At 39.3% G+C, this 22304-nt stretch overlaps 1 protein-coding gene across 2 annotated transcripts; it reads left to right on the top strand.

The window, feature by feature from the left end:
* The first annotated feature begins 941 nt into the window (after positions 1-941).
* Positions 942-20193, top strand: Psmc6 (proteasome (prosome, macropain) 26S subunit, ATPase, 6). Of its 2 annotated transcripts, none has more exons than XM_030247969.1 (14): positions 942-1222; positions 1949-2028; positions 2106-2145; positions 3025-3077; positions 5772-5839; positions 6036-6150; positions 8597-8684; positions 11749-11810; positions 11892-12015; positions 12401-12462; positions 14520-14640; positions 14766-14846; positions 17863-17934; positions 19702-20193. In XM_030247969.1, exons 5-14 carry the CDS (start codon positions 5817-5819, stop codon positions 19818-19820), a joined length of 867 nt encoding a protein of 288 aa, XP_030103829.1. In that variant the 5' UTR covers positions 942-1222; positions 1949-2028; positions 2106-2145; positions 3025-3077; positions 5772-5816; the 3' UTR covers positions 19821-20193. The 2 variants fall into 2 exon arrangements, with proteins under 2 accessions (XP_030103829.1, NP_080235.2); NM_025959.3 differs by having other exon boundaries at positions 943-1051; positions 19702-20190.
* Positions 20194-22304: the final 2111 nt, after the last annotated feature.

Below are 22304 nucleotides of genomic sequence, written 5' to 3' on the forward strand. Positions count from 1 at the left end.
TCCCAGCCTGTCAATAATAATTTAAAAGAACACAGTCACTGAGCCTAGAGAGATAGCTCAAAGGGTATTCGTACTTGTTGCTCTTGGAGAGGATCTGGGTTCGGTTCCCAGTATCCACATAGAGGCTCACAACCGTCTATAATTCCAGTTTCAGGGGAATCATGTGGTTTTTTCTGACCTCCTCCAGCACCAGGCACACACGTGCTGCACACACATACATGCAGGCAAGATATTTATATGCATAAAATAAATAAGATTTTTTTTTTTAAATCATAGCTGCTTGTAACTCCAGAGCCAAGAAATCCGATGCCCTCTACTGGCTTCTGTGAGCACTTGCCCTCCTAAGGTATACACTAAGGCACACACATAAACACATAAATAAAAATAAATAATTTGGGAAAGAAAAAGGCTGAATTTGAAAATGTGACTCAGTTGGGAAAGCTCTTGCTTAGCATGCCGGAGACTCTGAATTCGATTTCCACACAGCACATACTGAATGTTCGAGTTTGCCTGTAATTCCACTAGGAAGCCGGTGGTGGGGGGGGGGAGGACCAGAGTTCAAGCCCAGCGCTGCAGAATGAGTGCTAAGGCAGTGTGGATTACAAGACACTGTCTCAAAAAAAAAAAAATCTTGTCATTTCCTCTTGCTTTTCAGTTTATTACAGATCCTTTGGCGTTCTAAGAAAGCAGTGACTTAATATTGAGCCAGCCAGTAGCTAAGTCAGGCATTGCTCACTCTGGCCTGCAGGGGACAGTGTGACCGGAGACGATCTTCTGCGCTTTCGAGGCTTTCTGCCGCTCTAGGTGACTGACTTCGGCGCCCGGAGCCAGAGGCGGGCCAGCCGGAAGGGGCGGAGCCAGTCACGGTCCCGCCCCAGGCCGCCTCTGCGCCCTCGCCCCGCCCCCTCCCCCGCCCGGGCTGCCATGGCCCTTCCCGGCATCCCCTATGAGCGACGGCTTCTCATCATGGCGGACCCTAGAGATAAGGCGCTTCAGGACTATCGCAAGAAGCTGCTAGAGCACAAGGAGATTGACGGCCGTCTTAAGGAGCGTGAGTGAGCCTTGACACACTCTCTAGTGCCTGGACCGGCTTCGGTCTCTGATAGAGCGGAGGCTTCGGCTGAGCCCGAAAACAGCGCCTGGCTTGGGAAGGCCCGAGTCCAGGGACGAGGCGCTTTGTCATCCCGCCCCGCGCTGGGGTGCAGCACCGCCTCGGCCGTGGGTATGGCCCCAGTCCCAGTCCGGTGGCATAGAGAACAGCCACAGTTCTGAGGTGGAAGAGGGGAAGATTAGAGGAGTGAGGTACAAGTGGGCTGGGGACATATTCCGGGTGCAGGAAGGCAGGCTTGGAGTCTCGGGACCCGGGGATGGGAGGACGCTTGAGTCAAAGAAGCTCCAGCCGGACGCGGGACTCACGGAGGCGGCTTGTACTTGGGGTAGAAGGGGGCTCAGTGGTTGTAATAGCCTTTCTCGTCTTCCCTCAGGCGTCATACTGAGTACCAAGTTTTCTGTATACCCTGAACATTCACGTTTTGAAAACCCTGCGTGATTTAATTAAATGAGAGAATACCGCAGCCTAGGATTCGGTGAAGAATTGCGTTGGTTGACTTAATTTAGTATGGACAACCAGAGTAAGCCAGGTGATCTTAGTGTAGCTATGGGAGGCTTGATTCACCTTATCGTTTAGTTTTGTAGCAAATCTGAAGGTGGCAGGATGTCACTATCGGTTAAAAATGTAACTTAAAAATATTTCCTACCAAGAAAATAGATATGATACTTTCTCTGTTACATTTCATTTTAAAACATGCCACCTATCCACTACAAACTGGAAAAAAAAATCTTATTTTGTGGTTTGAAACAGTAGGTTTGAAACCTAAGGTAAAAGAGACCTAAGTAAAAAATTTTATGCAGTTGTTTAATTTAAAATGTCAAAATTTTATTATTTCAGTAAGGGAACAATTAAAAGAACTTACCAAGCAGTATGAAAAGTCTGAAAATGATTTGAAGGCACTACAAAGTGTTGGACAGGTAGGTGATAAAGTTTGAAAGTATGTTGCCATTTCTAAGCTATTGGCAAAAGGTAATGCCCCTTTTTTCTTTTCCAGATTGTAGGTGAAGTGCTAAAACAGTTAACAGAAGAAAAATGTAAGTGGATTAACTTACTAATTATTAAAAAATAAAAAGCCCCAGTTCTTTGCCAGCTTTTGAAATGCCCATTTTATTTTGATTTTTGAGGCCAGGTACTTCTATGTAGCTCTGGATGCAGCTTCCTATGTAGACTAGACTGGCCTTGAACTCACAAGCCTTTTGCTTTCCAGTGCTGGAATTTTAGGCATGTGTGACATTATGGAAGGCTGTTTTAATTCATTCATATATATACATATACACATACATATATACATATATATGTGTGTGTGTGTGTGTGTGTATATACATACATACACACACACACTCTAAAGATGTATTGTTCTTTGTAAGTACACTTAGCTGTCTTCAGACAGCGAACAGAGGAACAGAGAAGGGAGTCAGATCTCATTACAGATGGTTGTGAGCCACCATGTGGGTTCTGGGATTTGAACTCAAGACCTTCAGGAAGAGCAGTCAGTGCTCTTAACCGCTGAGCCATCTCTCCAGCCCTTCTAATTCTTAATTCATCTATTTATGTATGTGTGTCTGTCTCTATGTCTGTGTCCCCTGCACTCATGTGTATATGTGTATGCATGTGTGTGTGCATGCATCAAAGGACTACTGTGGGAGTTGCTTTTCTGCTTCTGCCATGTAAGATGGGACCCAGAGATTGGCCTGAGTAAGATCAATGAGCTTGGGAGTAAGTGCCTTTATTTAATAACCCATCAGGATAGCCATGAAGTGCCTAGTATTCTAATGACAACAATACAAGGAGTTGGTCTTTGTTTACATAAGCTAAATTTTGTATTTACTGTTCTTAGTGGTCAGACATAAAACTACACTCACCATAGATGTAGATGTATTTGTTTTCTAACTTTGTTTTTCAATTTGTTCTAGTCATCGTTAAAGCAACAAATGGACCAAGATACGTTGTAGGTTGTCGTCGTCAGGTAATGTTTTCTGATGGGGCATTGTGCCCATAACTCCCAAGAGTGCTTTGTTCAGACACAGCAAATGACTAGCAAAGCCTGGAATTTCTTAGTCCCTAGTGTTTCATATCTGTACTTAGAAATCAAATCATTTTAAAACTAGAAAGAAAATGGTTTAGTATGATGTCTTTCTTGAAGAGCATATCAATTACCCATGTTTTACATTTAAACATTCAAAAATGTTGCTTACAGACTCAGCGGTAGTTAACTTTTTAGTCATTTGGACCAGAATGGGCAAATTGAAATACCTCTGCATTTCATTTTGCAGACTTTACAGTGTAAGTGAGTAGTTTAGAATGAGACAGTAGCATTTGCAATTTATAAACCATTCTATTCTTTAGGAAGTGTCTTAAGCATTTGCTGAAGCACTTTTTCTGGGAGTATTTGTCATATTGAGTTTACGTTTTCATTGTTGGTTTTGTTTTTTGTAACTGGATCTTGCTATGTAGCCTATAGTGCCTTTAAACTAACAATACTGGTACCTCAGCCTCCTGAGTACCAGGACAGTATTTGCCATTATGCCGGGTTCAGGTTTTAAAACGTTGATATAACATGACTCTAGAATAATATTTAACATTGAGGCTAAAGCTAATCTTAGGATTTCAGCATATAACTAGATAGTTTTGTAATCGAATACTACAAGCCTAGGAGCTGGTGAGTGGCTCAGCTGTTGAGAGCACGGGAGCTCTTCCAGAGGAACTGGGTTTGATTCTCAGCACTCAACAAGGGCTCACAATCATCTATACCTCTATTTCCAAGGGCTCTGGTGTCCTCTTCTCGTCTCTACAGCCACCTGCATGGTAACACAGCATATATGCAGACAAAACACCCATATACATAAAAATGAAGATTTAGAAAGTATTATAGGCCCAGGTTTGGGGATGTAGCACAGTAGCAAAATACATGGCAAGCACATGAGACACCTGGTGAACCCTACTAATGAAAATGGAGTTTTGTTATGTCTTAGTTAGCTTTTGCATTCCTTTCAAGGCCCTCTGGATGCCAAAAATTGGCATTTCTAAGATACTGTTTTGAAAGAGTTTCTTTTGAACTCACTCTGTAGACCAGACTGGCCTCAAACTCAGAAATCCACCTGCCTCTGCCTCCCAAGTGCTGGGATTAAAGGTGTGCGCCACCACTGCCCGGCTATAAAGGTCTTTTTATTTAGTGTTTTGCCTATTTTTACGCGCGCGCGTGTGTGTGTGTGTGTGTGTGTGTGTGTGTGTATTATATATGTGGTACATGCATGTGATTGTGTAATGCACCTATAGGAAGGCCAGAGCAGGACATCATTCTCTGTGTTACTGCTTTGAGACAGGGTCTCATAGAACTGGAGGAAGTGTGTGTGTGTGTGTGTGTGTGTGTGTGTGTGTGTATTATATATGTGGTACATGCATGTGATTGTGTAATGCACCTATAGGAAGGCCAGAGCAGGACATCATTCTCTGTGTTACTGCTTTGAGACAGGGTCTCATAGAACTGGAGGAAGTCTTGGCTAGGCTAGCTGGCCAGTGATCTTGGGATCTGCCTATCCCCACCTACCAATGTTGGACTAATAGGTACCAGTTGGCTTTTTATAGACGTGAGAGAGAAGAGCTTAAGTCCTCCCTCTTGAAAACAGCCCTGAGCAATTTCCTTACCCCTTACTTCATTTTGAACTGACTAAGGTAACACCATCCTTTCCCAGTGTTAATTTTGTGCCTGCCCAGTCACTTCTCAGCCTTCCACCAATAGCCACATCGCTTTGATGATGCTTCTAGGACTGTCCATCATTTTGACCATGGTCCAGATGTCTTATATAGTATCTGGAAGATACTGGTGGGTTGAAAAGGAAGCAAATGTTGTTATTACTAACTTTCTAGATCATTTCTAGTTTAGTGAGCACAATTCAATCTAAATTTATAGCTCATTGTAGAGTCCTGTACAAAGTTGTTAAAATTCTAAAAATACGATGGTAAACAGTTTTGAAACTATTGGAACATAACTTTTTATTTCTGACAAGTGAGATCTTCAGTATATATTCAGTGCATCTATAGAATAGAGTATCCGATTGTAACCAAGAAGTCAACATGCTTAACTATGTAGTAATTATCCAACCTGATGTGTTCACTATGAGGAGTGTTGTGTACAAGGGCACAGGAGTGAGTTTTGGTTTTTTTGTTCGTTTGCATTCCTTAGTATGGTTTTTGTTTTTGAGGATAAGGTTTCTTTGTGTAGCCCTGGATATCCTGGAATTCCCATTGTAGATCCTGCTGGTCTTAAACTCAGAGATCTGTCTGGTTCTGCCTCCCAAGTGCTAGATTAAAGGCGTGCAGTAGCACCACAGGCTTGCATTCCTTAGTATGTTAATAGAAATCTTCTAAAGGAAACCTGTTTCCTTTCCTCTTAGGGTTATGTATATAAATTTTTTCTTCTAGAAGATGTTCAAAAGACATTTTATAGATACACTTGCAAACCATTTTCCTTTCTTTTTCCCCAAAATATTCACTAAGGGATTTTTTTTTTAAGTTCTATTGACAGGGAGTTTATAATGTGATATTTGTGTCTCTTATGTAGTATTGAAATATATATATGGTTTCTGAATATTAAGCTCTTGTTAAAGTAGCATTTCCCCTTTTAAATGTTTGTGTAACATCTTTTGTTTTATGAAACCAGCTTGACAAAAGTAAGCTGAAGCCAGGAACCAGAGTTGCTTTGGATATGACCACACTAACCATCATGAGGTGGGTTTCTCATTGTTTACTTCCCATTTTCTTAGAGGGGAGGTTTTCTAAAGTACAGGATTTGTGGAATCATTGAAGATTTTACTACCCCTTACCTATTAAGTTCAAGGTCTTTAGAAGGTGCTTGCATAATCCACAAGCTAAGACGAAATCCCTTGAGAGAAAAGTTTCTGATTTTTTTTTTTTTTCATCCTAGATATCTGCCAAGAGAGGTGGATCCATTGGTTTATAACATGTCTCACGAGGATCCTGGAAATGTATCTTATTCTGAGATTGGAGGCCTGTCAGAACAGATTCGGGAGTTAAGAGAGGTGGGTGTTGTGTTCTCTGATCTCAGACTATTGCCCTATTGCTTTTAGGATGTCTGAAGGGAGAAATGGTGTAAAATTACATTTTGGGTTGTTGTTGTTTGGTTGGTTTTTCTTGTTTTGTTTCATTTCATTTTGTTTTTGGCTCAATAGTAGCTTCTGCTTATTATACATTTGTAACTCTGCTGAGAATAGCAATGAATTTGTAACTGTAAAGATTACTGCTGCTTGCTATTTTGGAGTGTTGGTAAAGTCACCTTTTTGTGTCCAAAAAAGAATATAGGGCAAAGTGAAGAAATATTGGTATCTAATACCTTTGCCATTTACATTTCCAATTGTCTTCAGTGTGCTTAGGTCAACTAGTTGCACACTGGGCAACATGCTGTGTGGTTTTCCTAAAGCTAGTGATGTTGAACCCAGTACAATAAAAACTGTGTTACCTTGGCCCCCAAATATTTTTATCTTTTTTCAAACTATTTGTTGCTCTTTAGAATACTGGCTACAGAAGTTTATAAGCTTTCAAGTGATGAATTAGATTAGGATCGCCGTGTCTCATAACCTGGGAAGTTACACTGTCTTACTGATTTATGTTTCCCGAGGCCAGCCTAAGTATTTAGGAATGAATGAGAAGAGTTGGGAGTAGTTCTTGAATGTGTAGTTCATGGTGGTTCATAATTCTTAGACCTCAGCTCATTACACATTTTGAAACCATTATTAAAGTATAAACTGCTTGGGCTGTTAAGATGGCTTAGTCAGTAAAAGTGCTTGCCACACAAGGCTAGATAACCTGGGTTTGATCCCTGGGACCCAGGTGAAGGAGGGCAGAAGAACCGACTCCATAAAGTTGTCTTCTCTTGCCCACAAGTGTGCTGTGCCATACACTTCCTCCTCATCATGCACAAGTGCATTAGCACATGCATGTGGACACAGACACACATAGGGACACAGACATATATTTGTACACAGAATAATAATAAATATTTTAAAAAATTAAAGGAAACTGGTCTGAGTAGTTTGAAGATTGGGGTAGGGAACAGGCATTCCAGGTGATTATGAAACCAGATTTTTCTTGGCAATATATAAAGAAGCACTGGCCTGACTATGAAATCAAAGTATATACTGAGTTCAGGATAGTGAGGGGGTAAGAGAAGGAAAAGGAAATGTCTTCATGAAACTTGCCTCCCTCCCACAGTGCTTGGCTGCATCCCATCTGCCAAGGAGTAGGAGACACACACACACTTACACACACTTTTTATCCTCAGATATTTTGGAATGTTGGTGGTTTTGGTTTCTTCACACTTAGTTTATACTAATCATGCTTCATGGCATCAGAAACATTCAGTAACATCACACAGATGGTATTTCAAGTAGTTGGTGCTATAAATAAATTGGATAGCCAGATCCTCTTCCTCCTCCTCCTCCTCTTCTTCCTCTTCCTTCTCTTCTTCCTCCTCATACTCCTCCTTTCTTCCTCCTCCTATTTTTCTTTTCTCCTCCTCTGACACAGTATCTCATATATCTCAGGCCTTAAATTCATTGAACATCAGAAAGTTACTTGGAACTTCTGCTCCTCCCACTCTCTCTCTCCTCCCTAGTGCTGCATGTTGTGGGCACTCACTGCCACACTCTCATCAGCCGTGCTGGAGCTGGACCCCAGGGCTTGGACATGTTAGGTGAGGCAAGCACTCTACCAACTGAGTACATGGCCAGCCTGCCCGCCTGCCCTTTTTTTTTTAAATCCTCTGAATGAGAGTAAAAAATAACTTTTTAAAAAAAAGCTGTGACATAATGCTAGCAGAAGAGATTTTATGTCTTTTGTGATAGTAACCAATTATGACATCAGAAACATTCCTTGTTTTATGACTATTTTGCTCTGTATTCTGTAATTATTATAGATTCTTTTATTCTTTGCTGACTATGATCATTTTGTAATACTGGGAATTCAACTTAGGATTTCACGTGCCAGGCAGGTGCTCCGTTCCTGAGCTGCACTCGTTCTTGTTCACTTTGTCTTTTGAGATACATCTTGGTAAATTACCTACTCTAGACCGAGCTTGCTGTCACCCTGCATTGGCCTCCTGAGTAGCATGAATTGCAGATGTATGCCAGTGGACCCAGCTTCTCTGTTTCTTTATACTGTAATTTTTATTGTTGTGAAATATGCACCTGATATGAATGTACAGATTTTTAAATATGTAATTCTAATACATTTTTTTACAAAGTATATACATCTGTACAATCTAATATGTAGCTTGCTAGAAACAACCACTACTTTTTAATTTTTGTTTTTAAGAGATTTCATCTGAAATAAAAACAATATTTAAGTCATTTTGTATAGCAAGAAAGTGTAGTTTTCTCAGAGATTGTAACATGGTATTATTAGACTTTAAGTATTTTAAAATATATTAAAATTTTCTACTGTTTAAGAAACCTGCAACTTCTTTTCCAGGTAATAGAATTGCCTCTTACAAATCCAGAATTATTCCAGCGTGTAGGAATAATACCTCCAAAAGGCTGTTTGCTCTATGGACCGCCAGGTTGGTATCAGATTATCTCCTTTAGAAAAGGAGTAGATGAAGGAATTAAAAAGTTGTAAGACAGGAATTTAATATAGGTAATCCCAATTTCCACTCTATTGAGAGTAAAGGTTGACATCTGCTCTTCCGTCAGGCATGTGGAGTCCTTCTATGCCTTGTCCCCATCCATGTAATTCTATATACCATAGCCCTTAAAGTTCATTTCATAGAAACAGGTGTCCCTGAGAAACTTTAATGGAGCTGCAAGATCAAAACCACTGGCATCAATCTAATCTATTATTTGCCATCTATTGATGGTACAAAGGCATTGTGGTAAAGTTGCTCAACACTGGCATCACAATGCTGGTAATCACTGTTCTTGACCACCACATACTTGCAGTTTCGGCAAAGATGCCAGTTTCCCTTTGAATGTTGCTAGTAAAGGGGTAAAAATGATAAATTTTATTAATATTTTATTCTTAAGAGCTGTTTTTTGTGATGAAATGGGAGCAAGAACAGAAAGTACTTCTGTACAATTGCATGCTGAAGAGTATAGTGTGCTCAGGCAAAGCATTTATGCCGTCATTGAGTGGGAGGCTTCACATGGGATAGGTTTTACTTAAAAGGACAATTTGCAGTCTGTAGTGACTCAGATTGTTGCTTTCTGGAGATTAGATAATTGGTTATTCAGTCTGGCAGTTGGTTATTTAGTTTATAGTTTTTCTAGAACAAGTAAAGTAAGTACTGTTAGTAGTCATAAAATTTGAGATGGCAAGTAAAATTAGAACTTTTAAAAAACAACTTATCTTTATGAATATGTGTGTCTTAGTTAGGGTTTCTATTGCTGTGCTAAAAAACATGACCATAATCAACTCAGAGAAGAAAGGGTTTATTTCAGCTTTTGGCTCTCATGTTATACTGCATTGCTGAGGAAAGTCAAGGAAGGAACTCAAACAGAGCAGCAATCTGAAGGCAGGAGCCTATCGATAGAGACCATGGAGGAGTTCTGCTTACTGACTTTCCCATCATGGCTAATGTAGCCTGCCTTCTTATAACACTAAGGACCATCAGACCAAGGCTGGCGCTTCCAGTAACAGGCTTACCCTCCCATATCAATCACTAACTAAGAAAATGCACCACAGACTTGCCCAGTTGGGGGCATTTTCTCAGTTGAGGCTCCTTATCAAATGACTCTAGCTTGTATCAAGTTGACATACCTACATGTGTGTCTGTGTACCACATGTGTGCCTCTGGGTGCCCAAAGAGGCCAGAAGAGTGTGTCAGATCCCCTAATACTAGAGTTAGAGATGGCTGTGAGGTACCATCTGGGTGCTGGGATTGAACTTGGGAAGAACAGCTATTGCTCTTAACTGCTGCACCACCTCTCCAACCCGAAAATTAGAATTTTTAAAAAATGTTTACTAGACCCAGTGAATTTGACAGCTTTAATATGTTAATTCTAGAAGACTTTCCTGATAAGATGTATAGTGATACCAGTAAATGATTTTGAATATTTTATGGTGAAAAATGTCAATATTTAAGGAAATTGCATAATTCACTCACCCTCTAGTTTCCAAATAACTAATGATTGATGCTAAAGATATCATGTACAGATAACAGATCTGTTCGTGAGCTGGAGAGATGGCTTAGCAGTTAAGAGCACTGGCTCCTCTTCCAGAAGTCATGTGTTCAATTTGTAACACCCACACAGTGGCTTACAACCATGCATAACTATAGTCCCAGGGGATCTAATACCCTCTTTTGGGGTACAAATGTACATGTAGACAAAACACCTATATACATAAAATACATAAATAATTTTCAAAAAGATTCATTCAATGTATATAGCCCATATTGTAACTTTTTATTTATTTCTAAAGTTCTATATTCATTGTGCTTAAAATTACGAGATGAGATATTGTCTCACACCTGTTAGAATGTCTGTTACCAAGAAAAGAGTGAATGAATGTAATAAAACCAGGCATTGGCAAAGATGGAGAGAAGAGAAGCTATATTGCTGATAGGAATGTAAGTTGATGTAGCCATTTTAGAAAACAGTTTGGGGTTCTTCAGAAAAATTAATAAAAGTACTATATTCCTTGGCAATTGAGGGGTGGTGTGGTATATGTGTGTGTGTGTGTGTGTATTCATGCAAGACAGCTGAAATCAGTATGTTGAAGAGATGTTGGCACTTCCATGTTTATTGCAGTGCTATTTACAGTGGCCAAGATAAGAAAATCTTAGTATCCATCAACTTATGAAAGGGTAAAGAAAATGTGGTATATGCATATACACAGTAGAATATGATTGTGTCTTCACAGAGAAGTAACTTCTGTCCTTTGTGTCAACATGGATCAATCTTGCAGTGGTGATACTAAGGGAAGTAAGCAGGCACGCAAAGACAGACAAGATACCACATGATCTCACTTGTGTGCGGGATTTTAGACAGTTGAACTTACAGAGAGTGGTTTGTTTAAGAAGGGCTGTGGGAAGAGGGATGGGTTGAGGTCACAGAAAAAACACACAAAAAGTTAGCTGTTGGCGTATTAGGTATTTCCAATTGATGAAAGAAGACTTGGTTTTCACCACATAGTAATAACCATATGAGTTAATAGATATGTAAATTAGCGTGGTTTTATCAATCTAGAATGTATACATATAACAGTGTCACAGTTTTAATGTTACAGTTATTTACTAATTTAAATCAGGAAGGATGGTTTTAAAAGTTTTTAAAGATTTATTTATTTTTATATATTTGAATACATTGTTGCTGTCTTCAGACACATCAGAAGAGGGCATCAGAATTTTTAAGTAAAAATTCTATGTAGGATTTAGCTTCAGTTTTAGAAAATTCACTACCATTATGTTTATGTTATTGGTTATTTGTTTGTGTGTATCTGTGCAAGTGAGTGCCATATGTGGGAGGTTGTATGTGATTATAAGATGCCGTTAGAGGTGCTAGGGACTGACTAAACTCTTGTCCTGGGAAGAGCAGCAAGCATTCTTAAGTACTAAGCTCCAAGAGTTATTGAAAGGCTTTTAAAAATGGTTCTGCTTTGAACCCAACTTCATTTGATATTTCTAGGCACTGGGAAAACACTCTTGGCACGAGCTGTTGCCAGCCAGCTGGACTGCAACTTCCTAAAGGTAAGGGAAATTCTTTTATATTTTTTTAAATGAAATTTCTTTGATTTGTCTAATTTGTATTACTATTTTTCTTTTAAACAGGTTGTATCTAGTTCTATTGTAGACAAGTACATTGGTGAAAGTGCTCGTTTGATTAGAGAAATGTTTAATTATGCCAGGGACCACCAGCCATGCATCATTTTTATGGATGAAATAGATGCTATTGGTAAGAATGAAACCTTTTCAATTTTATCTTAAATACTTTTTTGTTAGAAATTGTTTAAAAACCTGAAAGAAGGTCCTGCCTGAGCAGTAAGCAGCTCTGACTTGTCTGCAGTAGGTAGCACAGCGAGTGGGCATCCTCAGTACCACCTGCCTGCATAGGCCTTCTCAGAGCTTCAAGCCTGGAACTCACTCTGTAGACCAGGCTGGCCTCGAACTCAGAAATCTGCCTGCCTCTGCCTCCCAAGTGCTGGGATTAAAGGCGTACACCACCACTGCCCGGCTTACTTAGTATTTTTAACACCGGCTACTATTACATTCTGTTTTATTAAATGATGGGCACAGAACAAAAGAATAATGTCTATGTATTCCCAAATTTATTACTTTAGGTGGCCGTCGGTTTTCTGAGGGAACATCAGCTGACAGAGAGATTCAGAGAACTTTAATGGAGGTAATGTTTGGTAAAGAGGATTTATAAAGAAAAACTTATTAATAAAAAACTAAATATTGCATATTTGAAGGTGAACAAGTGTTTGAGATGTTGCCAGGAATGAACGCATTCTTGTACCATAATCCCTAGTAAGAAAAATGATTACTGTGGAGTTTGGGAAGATGGCTCAGTGGGAAAGAGTGATTGCTTTGCAAGTATGATGGACTGAGGTAAAGCTTTTCTTGGCAGTCATACATCTATAAGGGCAGCATAATGAGGGTCGAGACTAGAGTTGCTCAGACTTGCTTATTGCTGATGGAGCTTCATGTTCAGTGAGAGACTCCATTTCCAGAGAATAATGCAGAGAGGCAAAGTACACCAATGTCCTTCTGCTGCTAGTCTCCAGAAGGACCCCACACATACATATTATATCTATACACATACACAAAAGGAGGAGGTTACTCACTAAAGAACAGGGAAAGACAGGAAAAGGTTGATCAGTGGATACCAGGTACTCAGGAACAAGCAGTTATTGTTTGTTAGGTACCTGCGTATCTCTATAAAAACATGTAATGTATATTTCAAGACTGTAATGGAATACAATGTTTTCACCATAAGGAAATGATGAGTAAGGAGAATATGTTATGTTTAAACTGACTTAAGTGTGTAAATGTGAATTAAAACATATGGTTAGTTTTAATGTTTTTATATAAAGAGGTAAAGTAAGAATACTAGAAAAAAAACATATAAAATCCTATTTGGTAAAATTGTAGTACTCTATAGTTTTTTTAAATAGATCAGCTATTCAGATGTATAAATTATTGTTAAGCGATTGATTATGCTGGTTTGGTAAAGGTATGAGTAACATATATTAAGACTTTCAGCAGTAAATGAGTTGCATTATGTTTGTGGCTACTCTGAAAACCACTTTTGAGCTTTATTACTAAGACTATGACAGCTAAAATAGAATTTTTAAAAAACATTTTTTATTCTTTGATAACTTCATGTATGCATACATGTATGCATACATATTGTGTGTCTTCACATCTACCCCACCTCCTCACTCTCACTCCTAACACCCCCAACACCATCGCACCTTCATGTTCTTTCTTTTTAATAACTGAGTCCAAGTAGTGTTTCCTGCTTGAATCAGCAACCTTCTAGGGGCCATACCCTTGAAGAAGAGTTGCTCTCTGTGTTCCAGCAGTCATCAGTCAGTAACTCCTCATAAGCCCACCAGTTGTGTGGGAATTATTGCCTGACAGGTAATCACAGCCACTGTGAGGTCATGGCTGTAGTGCATCTCCTCTCCAGAAGCTCTCAGTCCCGTGCAATGATATATATAGTAAACTAGCTTTAATGATGGAGCAGGGAGGTGATGAAGTGAAGAGGGTACGTAATGCAAGATCCCATTTACTGCAAATGGAAACTAGGTAGCACAGGGCATTTGATTTTAATCTTTTTTTATTGTAGTGTTTGAAAATCGATTTTTTGTTGTTGTTGTTTACAGATTATACAGACGTAGGCAGAGGATGAGCAGTTTTGTATTTTTAGACAGGCTGTCTTCTGCGTAGCGCTGACTAGCTTGGAACTTCTACATAGACCAGTCTGACCATGAACTTAGGACTGTCTCTGTATACAGTATTTTAAATTTAAAATATAAAGTCTTGTGGCTGGAGAGATAGCTCAGCAGTTAAGAGCACTGGCTACTCTTCCAAAGAACCCAGGTTCAATTCTCAGCACCCACATGACAGTTAACAGCTGTCTCTAACTCCAGTTCCAGGCTTGTGGCGTCCTCATATAGACCTCACAAAACACCACTGAACATTAAAAAAAATCAAACAAACATAGCCTAAGGTACATGAGACTCTGTCTTAAAACAAAAGCCAAAACTATAAGAGATATTTTAGAGCAACACAATTATTAGTGTATTCGTATAACTGATAATATATCATCAACTAGCAGACATCATCAGTCAGCTAGTTATCTTTTAATAATTTTTATTTCGTTAAACTTTGTACATATGTGAACAAAAATGCATGTGTTTGGTAAAGTCTGTCTCTTAATTTTTTATGTAGTTACTAAATCAAATGGATGGATTTGATACTCTGCATAGAGTTAAAATGATCATGGCTACAAACAGACCAGATACACTGGATCCTGCTTTGCTGCGCCCAGGAAGATTAGATAGAAAAATACGTGAGTTACTCTCTTTTCTTTATCTGCTCTGTTTTTCTCTCTGTCAGTTTTATCTTTTTACCCAACCTCTTTCTACTCTATTAAACTATCAACTGGAGTACAAAATAGTTTCTCTCTATTTTCAGATATCGATTTACCAAATGAACAAGCAAGATTAGATATATTGAAAATCCACGCAGGACCTATTACAAAGCATGGTGAAATAGGTAAGAAAGTAGAGTGATTATTCAAGTATGCATCGGGTAAATGAAGCATAGCACAACAGGATGCTGCTGCCGACAGTGTCCCAGGTAGCCTAGGAGTTTATGGACTCTTCTGAATGCTTTTATCTTTTCAGAAGAATAAAGTGTGAAGATTGGAAGTATTGCTACAAACCAGAGGGCAGTAGAAAAAATATAAAATAGTTACATGTGTATGCTGGAGAGAAGGTTCAGCAGTTAAGAGCTCTGGTTGCTTTCCCAGAGGTTCTGGGTTTATTTCCCAGCACCCACATGACGGCTCATTAGCAGCTGTATCTCCAGTCTGAAGTCTGAAGAGATCCAACACCTTCTTCTGGCTTCAGAGGGCACTGTGTGCATATGGTGCACACACAAACACCCGGACACATAAAAATAAATATGTTTAGCCAGGAGGTGGTTGGTGGCACCTACCGTCAAGAGACAGAGACAGGCAGACCTTTGAGTTAATGGCCAGCCTGGTCTACACAGAGAAACCCTGTCTCAAAAAACTAAAATAAGTTTAAAATAAAAATTTTAAATATTATAAAATGCATATGTAAGTGAGGGCTGAACATGTAGCGAAACATGGCTCATAAGCTGAGTTCTCCTTGGCTGTTCTTTTGTAAAAGAGTTTTGAAGTAGCTCATCTGTATCATTCATTTGCATGCTGTTATGGCTGCCTTCCCACCACAACAGTAGAGTGAAGTAGTTTTGACAGAAAGCCTGCAGAGCAGGCTTTATTTTTTCTCCTTTTACACAAAGTGCTTGTTGACTTCTGTACTAAGGGAATCTAGTATAAGTCTTGACAGCTTTAGAAAGTAGCACAGTGGCAGATTGCTTGTCTAGGCTGCTTGAGGTCCTGGGTTCAGTCATTATTACTACTAAAACAAGAATTTCTTAGAGCTGGTATAATGTCCCACAACTTCAATCCCAGCTCCCTGGAGGCAAAAGCAGAAAGATCTCTGAGAATTTGACGTCAGCTGGGTCTACATAGAGCTTCCAGCCAACCAGGGCTACATAGTAAGACCTTCTCTCAATAAAAAAACAATAAAGGAAAACTCTTTAGAACTTGATGGCTCTAAATAGCTACAGATGGTTGATTATTACCACTTATTTCATTGTCCCTACGAGGATTTTTAAGCTGGAAAGATTGGTCCAGGGCTGGCAAGATGGCTCAGTGGTTAAGAGCACTGGCTGCTCTTTCAGAGGTCCTGAGTTCAAATCCCAGCAACCACACGGTGGTTCACAGCCATCTGAAATGAGATCTGATGCCCTCTTCTGGTGTGTCTGAAGACAGCTACAGCTATAATAAGTTAAATAAATAAATAAATCTTTTTTTTAAAAAATGAGGTTATGAGTATCTTCTAGAAATACTGAGCTCTCCTAAGGTGCTAGATAACTATGGTATCCTTGGGAATCCCTGCTCTTGGAAGGTTAGTGACCTGCCCATGGTTACGTGCTGACTGAGGAGTCCCTGTATAGAGACTGGCCAGTTCTTTATTGCCGACAAAGGTGTTTGATGCTCTGCTGTTCCTCTCACTGTCTCTGTCACATTCATAGCTAGCACAGAGCTATAGTTCTTCAAGCCATGTCTACTTTGTGAGGAGAAAGAGTTCACTGTTGTTATTCCAGATCCCATACAACTTGAAATTTGCAAAGAAAATCAGAAAGCTAATAAATGCTTGCTATATCATTTAAAGGTTCTGTTTTGATAAAATTATCTCTACCTTTAGTATATTTTACATTTGCCTTGCATGACTAAAGTACATTCCACTTACTGTTTATATACTTATATATTTTATGTGTACTTGTATGTGCCTAAGTGTATGTCTGTTTACCACATCTGTCTCAGAGTTAGACAGTTGTTAGCCACGCCATGGGTACTGGGACCCAAACCTCAGTCCTCTGCAAGGGCGCAAGTGCTTTTAGCTACTGAGCCATCTCCCCAGCCCCCAAATTGTTTTGTTTTTGTTGCTTGACTTTTTTATGTTGTGGTGTGGTGATTGAACTCAGGACTTTAGAAATGCAGAACATGCACTCTACTACTGGGTCGTCCCCTAGTCCTTAGAATTTTTGTTATAATACACTATAAACAGTACTGAGTTTCATTATGCCATGTGTATGTGTGTACATGCATGTGTATTTTGTATTTGGCCATATTCACCCCATTTCTTTCTCTTGTTCCCCTTCCATGCATCTGATTTCTTCCTCTTTTCATCTTCTAATTATGTTTTATTTTGCCACTGAGTGAGTTTTTTGGTTTTTTAAATTTTATTATTTTATGTACATGCTGTGCGTGTGTGTGTGTGTGTGTGTGTGTGTGTGTGCGCGCTTGCCTGTATGTATGCCTGTGCACCAAGTAGGTGCCTGGTATTCCTAAATACCAGAAGAAAGAATTGGAGCCTGGAACTGGAGTTAAGACACTTGTTAGGCACCATGTGGGTGCTAGGAATCAAACTCAGGTCCTGTGGAGCGGCCATCTCTCCAGTCCCTGATCCGTTGAGTTTAAGTATGGATGCTTAGAGAAGTATGGACCCTTTTCCTGTGGCTACACCACTGAAGAGAGTCTCTCTCTCTCTGACTATAACCTGTAATTGTTTACATGTCATCAAGAGTGAACGCCATTTATGTGTGGGTGCAGGGTTTGTGTTGCATACCTGACTTGGAGCTTTTCTTTACCACCCTCCCAAATCTTGGGGTTGATTACAAGGGTGCAGCAGGTTTAATGAGTCACAGCTTTGCACTTACTTCCGTTTGTTTTTACAGCTTAAAAGCAGGCACCAACAAATTTCAATGAAATTTTGGTTGAAAATTCAAAAGTATTTTTTTGATTCTAGTTTACTTTGCAGCAAGTTTAGTTGTTAATGCTGTAAAATAGTAGCACAGGTAATGCTGATCAAATTCAAAATGAACTAGTCCATTTAAATTTTCTCTATGGGCAAAAATCAATATTGAATCTTTATTGTTATCTAGCTGATTTCTGTTATTTTTTTTTTCTAAACAGATTATGAAGCAATTGTAAAGCTTTCAGATGGCTTTAATGGAGCAGACCTGAGAAATGTTTGTACTGAAGCAGGTGAGAATAAAAAGTATATTTTTACCATCAATAACAATGTTCTAAGCTTATCTAAAAGCAGAGCTGCACTTTGGCAGGATTTCTGGTTTTTGGTTTGCATTTGAGACTTGATTTCAAGAAGTAGAACTGAACAACGCAAAGGAGGATGCACCACTGTAGTAGCTGACTTTGATTTTAGGGAAACGTACAGAATGCTGTTGAGGTTGTATGGCGGGACATGCAAGCCTACAACACTGATTTACCAGCTACCCTCTCCCGTTCCCCAATAAAGTTGGCCCTTGGGGATGTGATCTCATGCCCACAGGCATGTTGTGGGAAGCCTGATTGCAGGACTGTTTGGTACACTGTGGCTAGAACTAGAATGGACAAGTCCCATAAGACCAGTATTTGAAAGATTGCTCTAGAAGACTGATGTCCTGGAATTTGTTCAAAATGAAGTTTTAAAATACAATTCTGAATTTCGTGATACTAGTTTTATTTTTGGTAACAAGTGACTTTGAAACACTGCCAGGTTGAAGTCATTTAGTTTTCATTCAGAATATTCAGACCCAAGGCATGTCTCTAGGGTAATTTATCACATTCCAAAATCAGACCACATAATTATCAAGGGCGACTTTCAGGAAAAGCTAAAGTCAAAAGGCAGTACTGTGATTTTAAAGCTGATGCTGTCAAATTTTGATAGGTGCTTTTTTTTTCTCACATTGAAAAACTTTGAAGGAAATCACACATTAATAGGAACCATGTTTTTGTATACATGTATATATTATGTAATACTTAGATCAGATTAAATTCAGGTCCTATGGAGGAGCAGCCATCTCCCCAGTCCCTGATCCGTTGAGTTTAAGTATGGATGCTTAGAGAAGAATGGACCCTTTTCCTGTGGCTACACCACTGAAGAGAGTGTCTCTCTCTCTAACTACAACCTGTAACTGTACATGTCATCAAGAGTGAGCGCCATTTATGTGTGGGTCCAAGGTCTGTGTTGCATACCTGACTTGGAGCTTTTCTTCCTTGGAGATTACCTGTGTTCCCTTCACTATGAAAACACCTAGGATCCTTTTTTCTAACTTTTTGAAATATACAGTGTATAGTGATTATCCTGCCTTTCCCTCCCAAATGCTGGGATTTTAGGCTTATAGTACGCAGTACAGATGGTTGAACAAGTGTCTATAATCTAGGCAATACTCCTGACAGCTATATCCCCAACCTTAAGCCTTGCTTAGTGACAGGTAATCATTATTAAAGTCACTGCAAGTTGGTTGTTTAGTTTTGCATTGCTTGAGATCAAACCTAAGATCTTGCATATGTTAAGCAAACATCCTACCTGTTCCATCCTAGCCCAGATGTTTTGTTCCAGGTGTTTTTATTAAGTACCACCACTTAATACTGCCAGGATTTTTATTAAATGAATATTAATTTCATTAAGTACTACACAGTCCAGATTTTAAATAGTCAGGTAATTGTGGTATCTGCTTATTTCAAAAACAATGCTCACGCTATTTATGAAAATGTATGAAGTAGCATTACTGGCTCAGAAGTAGTAAGTGTATATCTCTTCACATTTCCTCCATAGAGATAAGATCACTTAGTTTTCTTTCCCCTTTTCTTTTGAGATGAGGTCTTGACATGTTAGGCTGGTCTTGAACTTGAGATCTGCTAAGTGCTGAGCTTACTTACAGTCAGGTACCACTGTTCCCAGCTTAGCTGTCTTACTGATTGAACTGCATCGCACACACTATAAGCAGCAATTTGTTTTGTTTTCCACAGGTATGTTTGCAATTCGTGCCGATCATGATTTTGTAGTTCAGGAAGACTTCATGAAAGCAGTCAGGAAAGTGGCTGACTCCAAGAAGCTGGAGTCCAAGCTGGACTACAAACCTGTGTGATTCACTAGAAGGGTTTGGTGGCTGCATGACAGACATTGGTTTAATGTAAAAATAAAGTTAAGGAAAATAATGTATGTATTGGCAATGATCTTATTAAAAGTGAATAAACATGTATAAGCAACATAATAGTATGTAATTCAGTAATTTTTTAAAAATTGGTACAGAAGAAAGTCATGTTTGGTGATGTTGCATTTACTTCAGCAGAATTTACAAAAGACATCCTGAAGCTTTTCATATTTGCTTTGTGAGCATTTTGTACAACATTCAAAATGATTGAGATAGTAGAGGAGAGCATTTCTTATGACTTATTTTATATTTTGTTTTCCTCGTCCTTAAAAAAAAAGCAATAAAATCTGTTTTAAGTTGTCCTATATATACTCTTGTCTTTTCTAAAAGCACATTTATTCTTGTCCTTTTGGATTAGTAAGTATATGATTTGAAAACCTGGATGAAGTTGAAAATTAAAATAGGGCTTTGAATTTTAAACAGTACTCACAGAGTCCACAAGAATGTCTTCTTTTATAGATCATAGAGTGTGGGGTTATGGAGTATATACATGTACTTGTGTCTTCCAAGAAATTCTCTTTACCTATTGCAGTTAGGTATTTGATAATTTTAACTTTTTAAAGATTATGACTGGAAGTAATACTTATAATTTGGTTTATGTGAAAAATAATTCCCTTTTTGTGGTCTGGATCCAGGAAAAGTCTGTTCATGGACATGTAATTTTACATATATGTGATTTCTAGCGATCTATTATTTCTTAGGTTCACCAGTGGATTCTATAAATATCTTCCAGTAAATACCAGGCTGAGAGTGTCTACTCTATGGAATGTTAAATGTTCAAAACAAAAGTTCTGTTACCTGTACACAATTCTAATTTCATGTGGCAATCAAAAGTTGTATAAGGAAATTGTCAATGTCTAAAAATTGAGATTATTTATAGTTAATTCTTGTTTAAATAAAGACATCAAACTTCAGTTTCATAAATACCAAAGGACTAACCATAAATGATCCAGCTAGGTATGTAATTCTTCTTTTCTCTCTCTCTCTCTCTCTCTCTCTCTCTCTCTCTCTCTCTCTCTCCCTCCCTCCCTCCCTCCCTCCCTCCCTCCCTTTCTCTCTCTCTCTCTCTCTCTCTCTCTCTCTCTTTGGTTTTTCGAGACAGGGTTTCTCTGTGTAGCCCTGGCTGTCCTGGAACTCACTCTGTAGACCAGGCTGGCCTCGAACTCAGAAATCTGCCTGCCTCTGCCTCCCAAGTGCTGGAATTAAAAGGGTATGCCACCACTGCCCAGCTTCCCCTTTCTTTTTGAGACAAGGTCTCACTATGTACCCCTGGCTGGCCTGGGACACTTACTGTGTGGGTTAGGCCAGTCTCAACTCACAGACATTTTCTTGCCTCTCCTGAGTGGTGGAATTAAAGGCATTTACCACAATACTTGCCATTGGATTATTTTTTAATTAAAAATTACTAGCAGGGTATTCTGTGCCTTTTGTAATTCTTAAAGCTGGATAATAGTTTATGTAACACTAGAGAGCATAGACCATCTAATTAGCCACCTAATTTTTGAACAGCTATCCTGTATATTGAACATGCATTACATATATGACAACATGAAAAGAGTTAAGAGGAAATCCAAGTTAAACACGCGGTCCTTCCACTTTAAAGGATTTTTTTTTTTTTTTTTTTTGATAATGACAGTCCTGAGGTCTCTAGGAAGTAGTGTTAAAATACAGTGAAAAGTAGTGATAGTCTTAGTTACACACTTTGCAGCCTTCAGTGATTCCTTCAGTGAGACCAAAGGTGGTTCAGAAGTTCAAACCAGGCCTTTAATCATTTCATCTCAGAACTCTTGTAAATTTGAGGACCAGCCTGGTGTACATAGCGAGACCCTGAAGAAGGTATATTCTTCAAAAATTATTAACTCTAACGCCAGCTCCTCACACAATCATCTTTTATGTTGAAAAATAGGCTCGGAGAAATCTTAAAGAGTACCGAATACAATTTAGTAAGTAAACTATCATTTACATTTCTGATGACTTTTTTTAAGAATCATTTTCTTGAAATTTTCTGGATAATTTGAGTTGTTAACACTCCGGAGTATACCTAAGAGGCCACTTTCTACTTTGTTTAAAGATGATGGGTATCTCGGGGTTTTTTGTTTTTGTTTTTTTCGTAGTCTAACATGAATTTAAGCTGAACTCTTCCTGTTTGGTTATGACTTCCCCCACGGATTGGATCGAGCAGCATTCCTCTGAGTGTGGAGGACACTTTGAAGGGACGGACTCCCATCCCATTTGGGAAGGCCTTGGCCCCGACCGCTCCTCCCCTACGGCCGCAGCTCCGCCCTGCGGGAAGCTCCTCCCCCCGCGTCTGCGCGCTCGCGGACGGGCGGGGCGGAGGCGCGCTGACACCTGGCGGCGGGGGCGGGCCGTCGGCGAGCGTGGGCTGGGATTGGCTGGGCCGCGTGGGCTGGGGCGGGA

Source organism: Mus musculus, chromosome 14 (genome assembly GCF_000001635.26).
Source record: "Mus musculus strain C57BL/6J chromosome 14, GRCm38.p6 C57BL/6J".
Classification (NCBI taxonomy): Eukaryota; Metazoa; Chordata; class Mammalia; order Rodentia; family Muridae; genus Mus; species Mus musculus.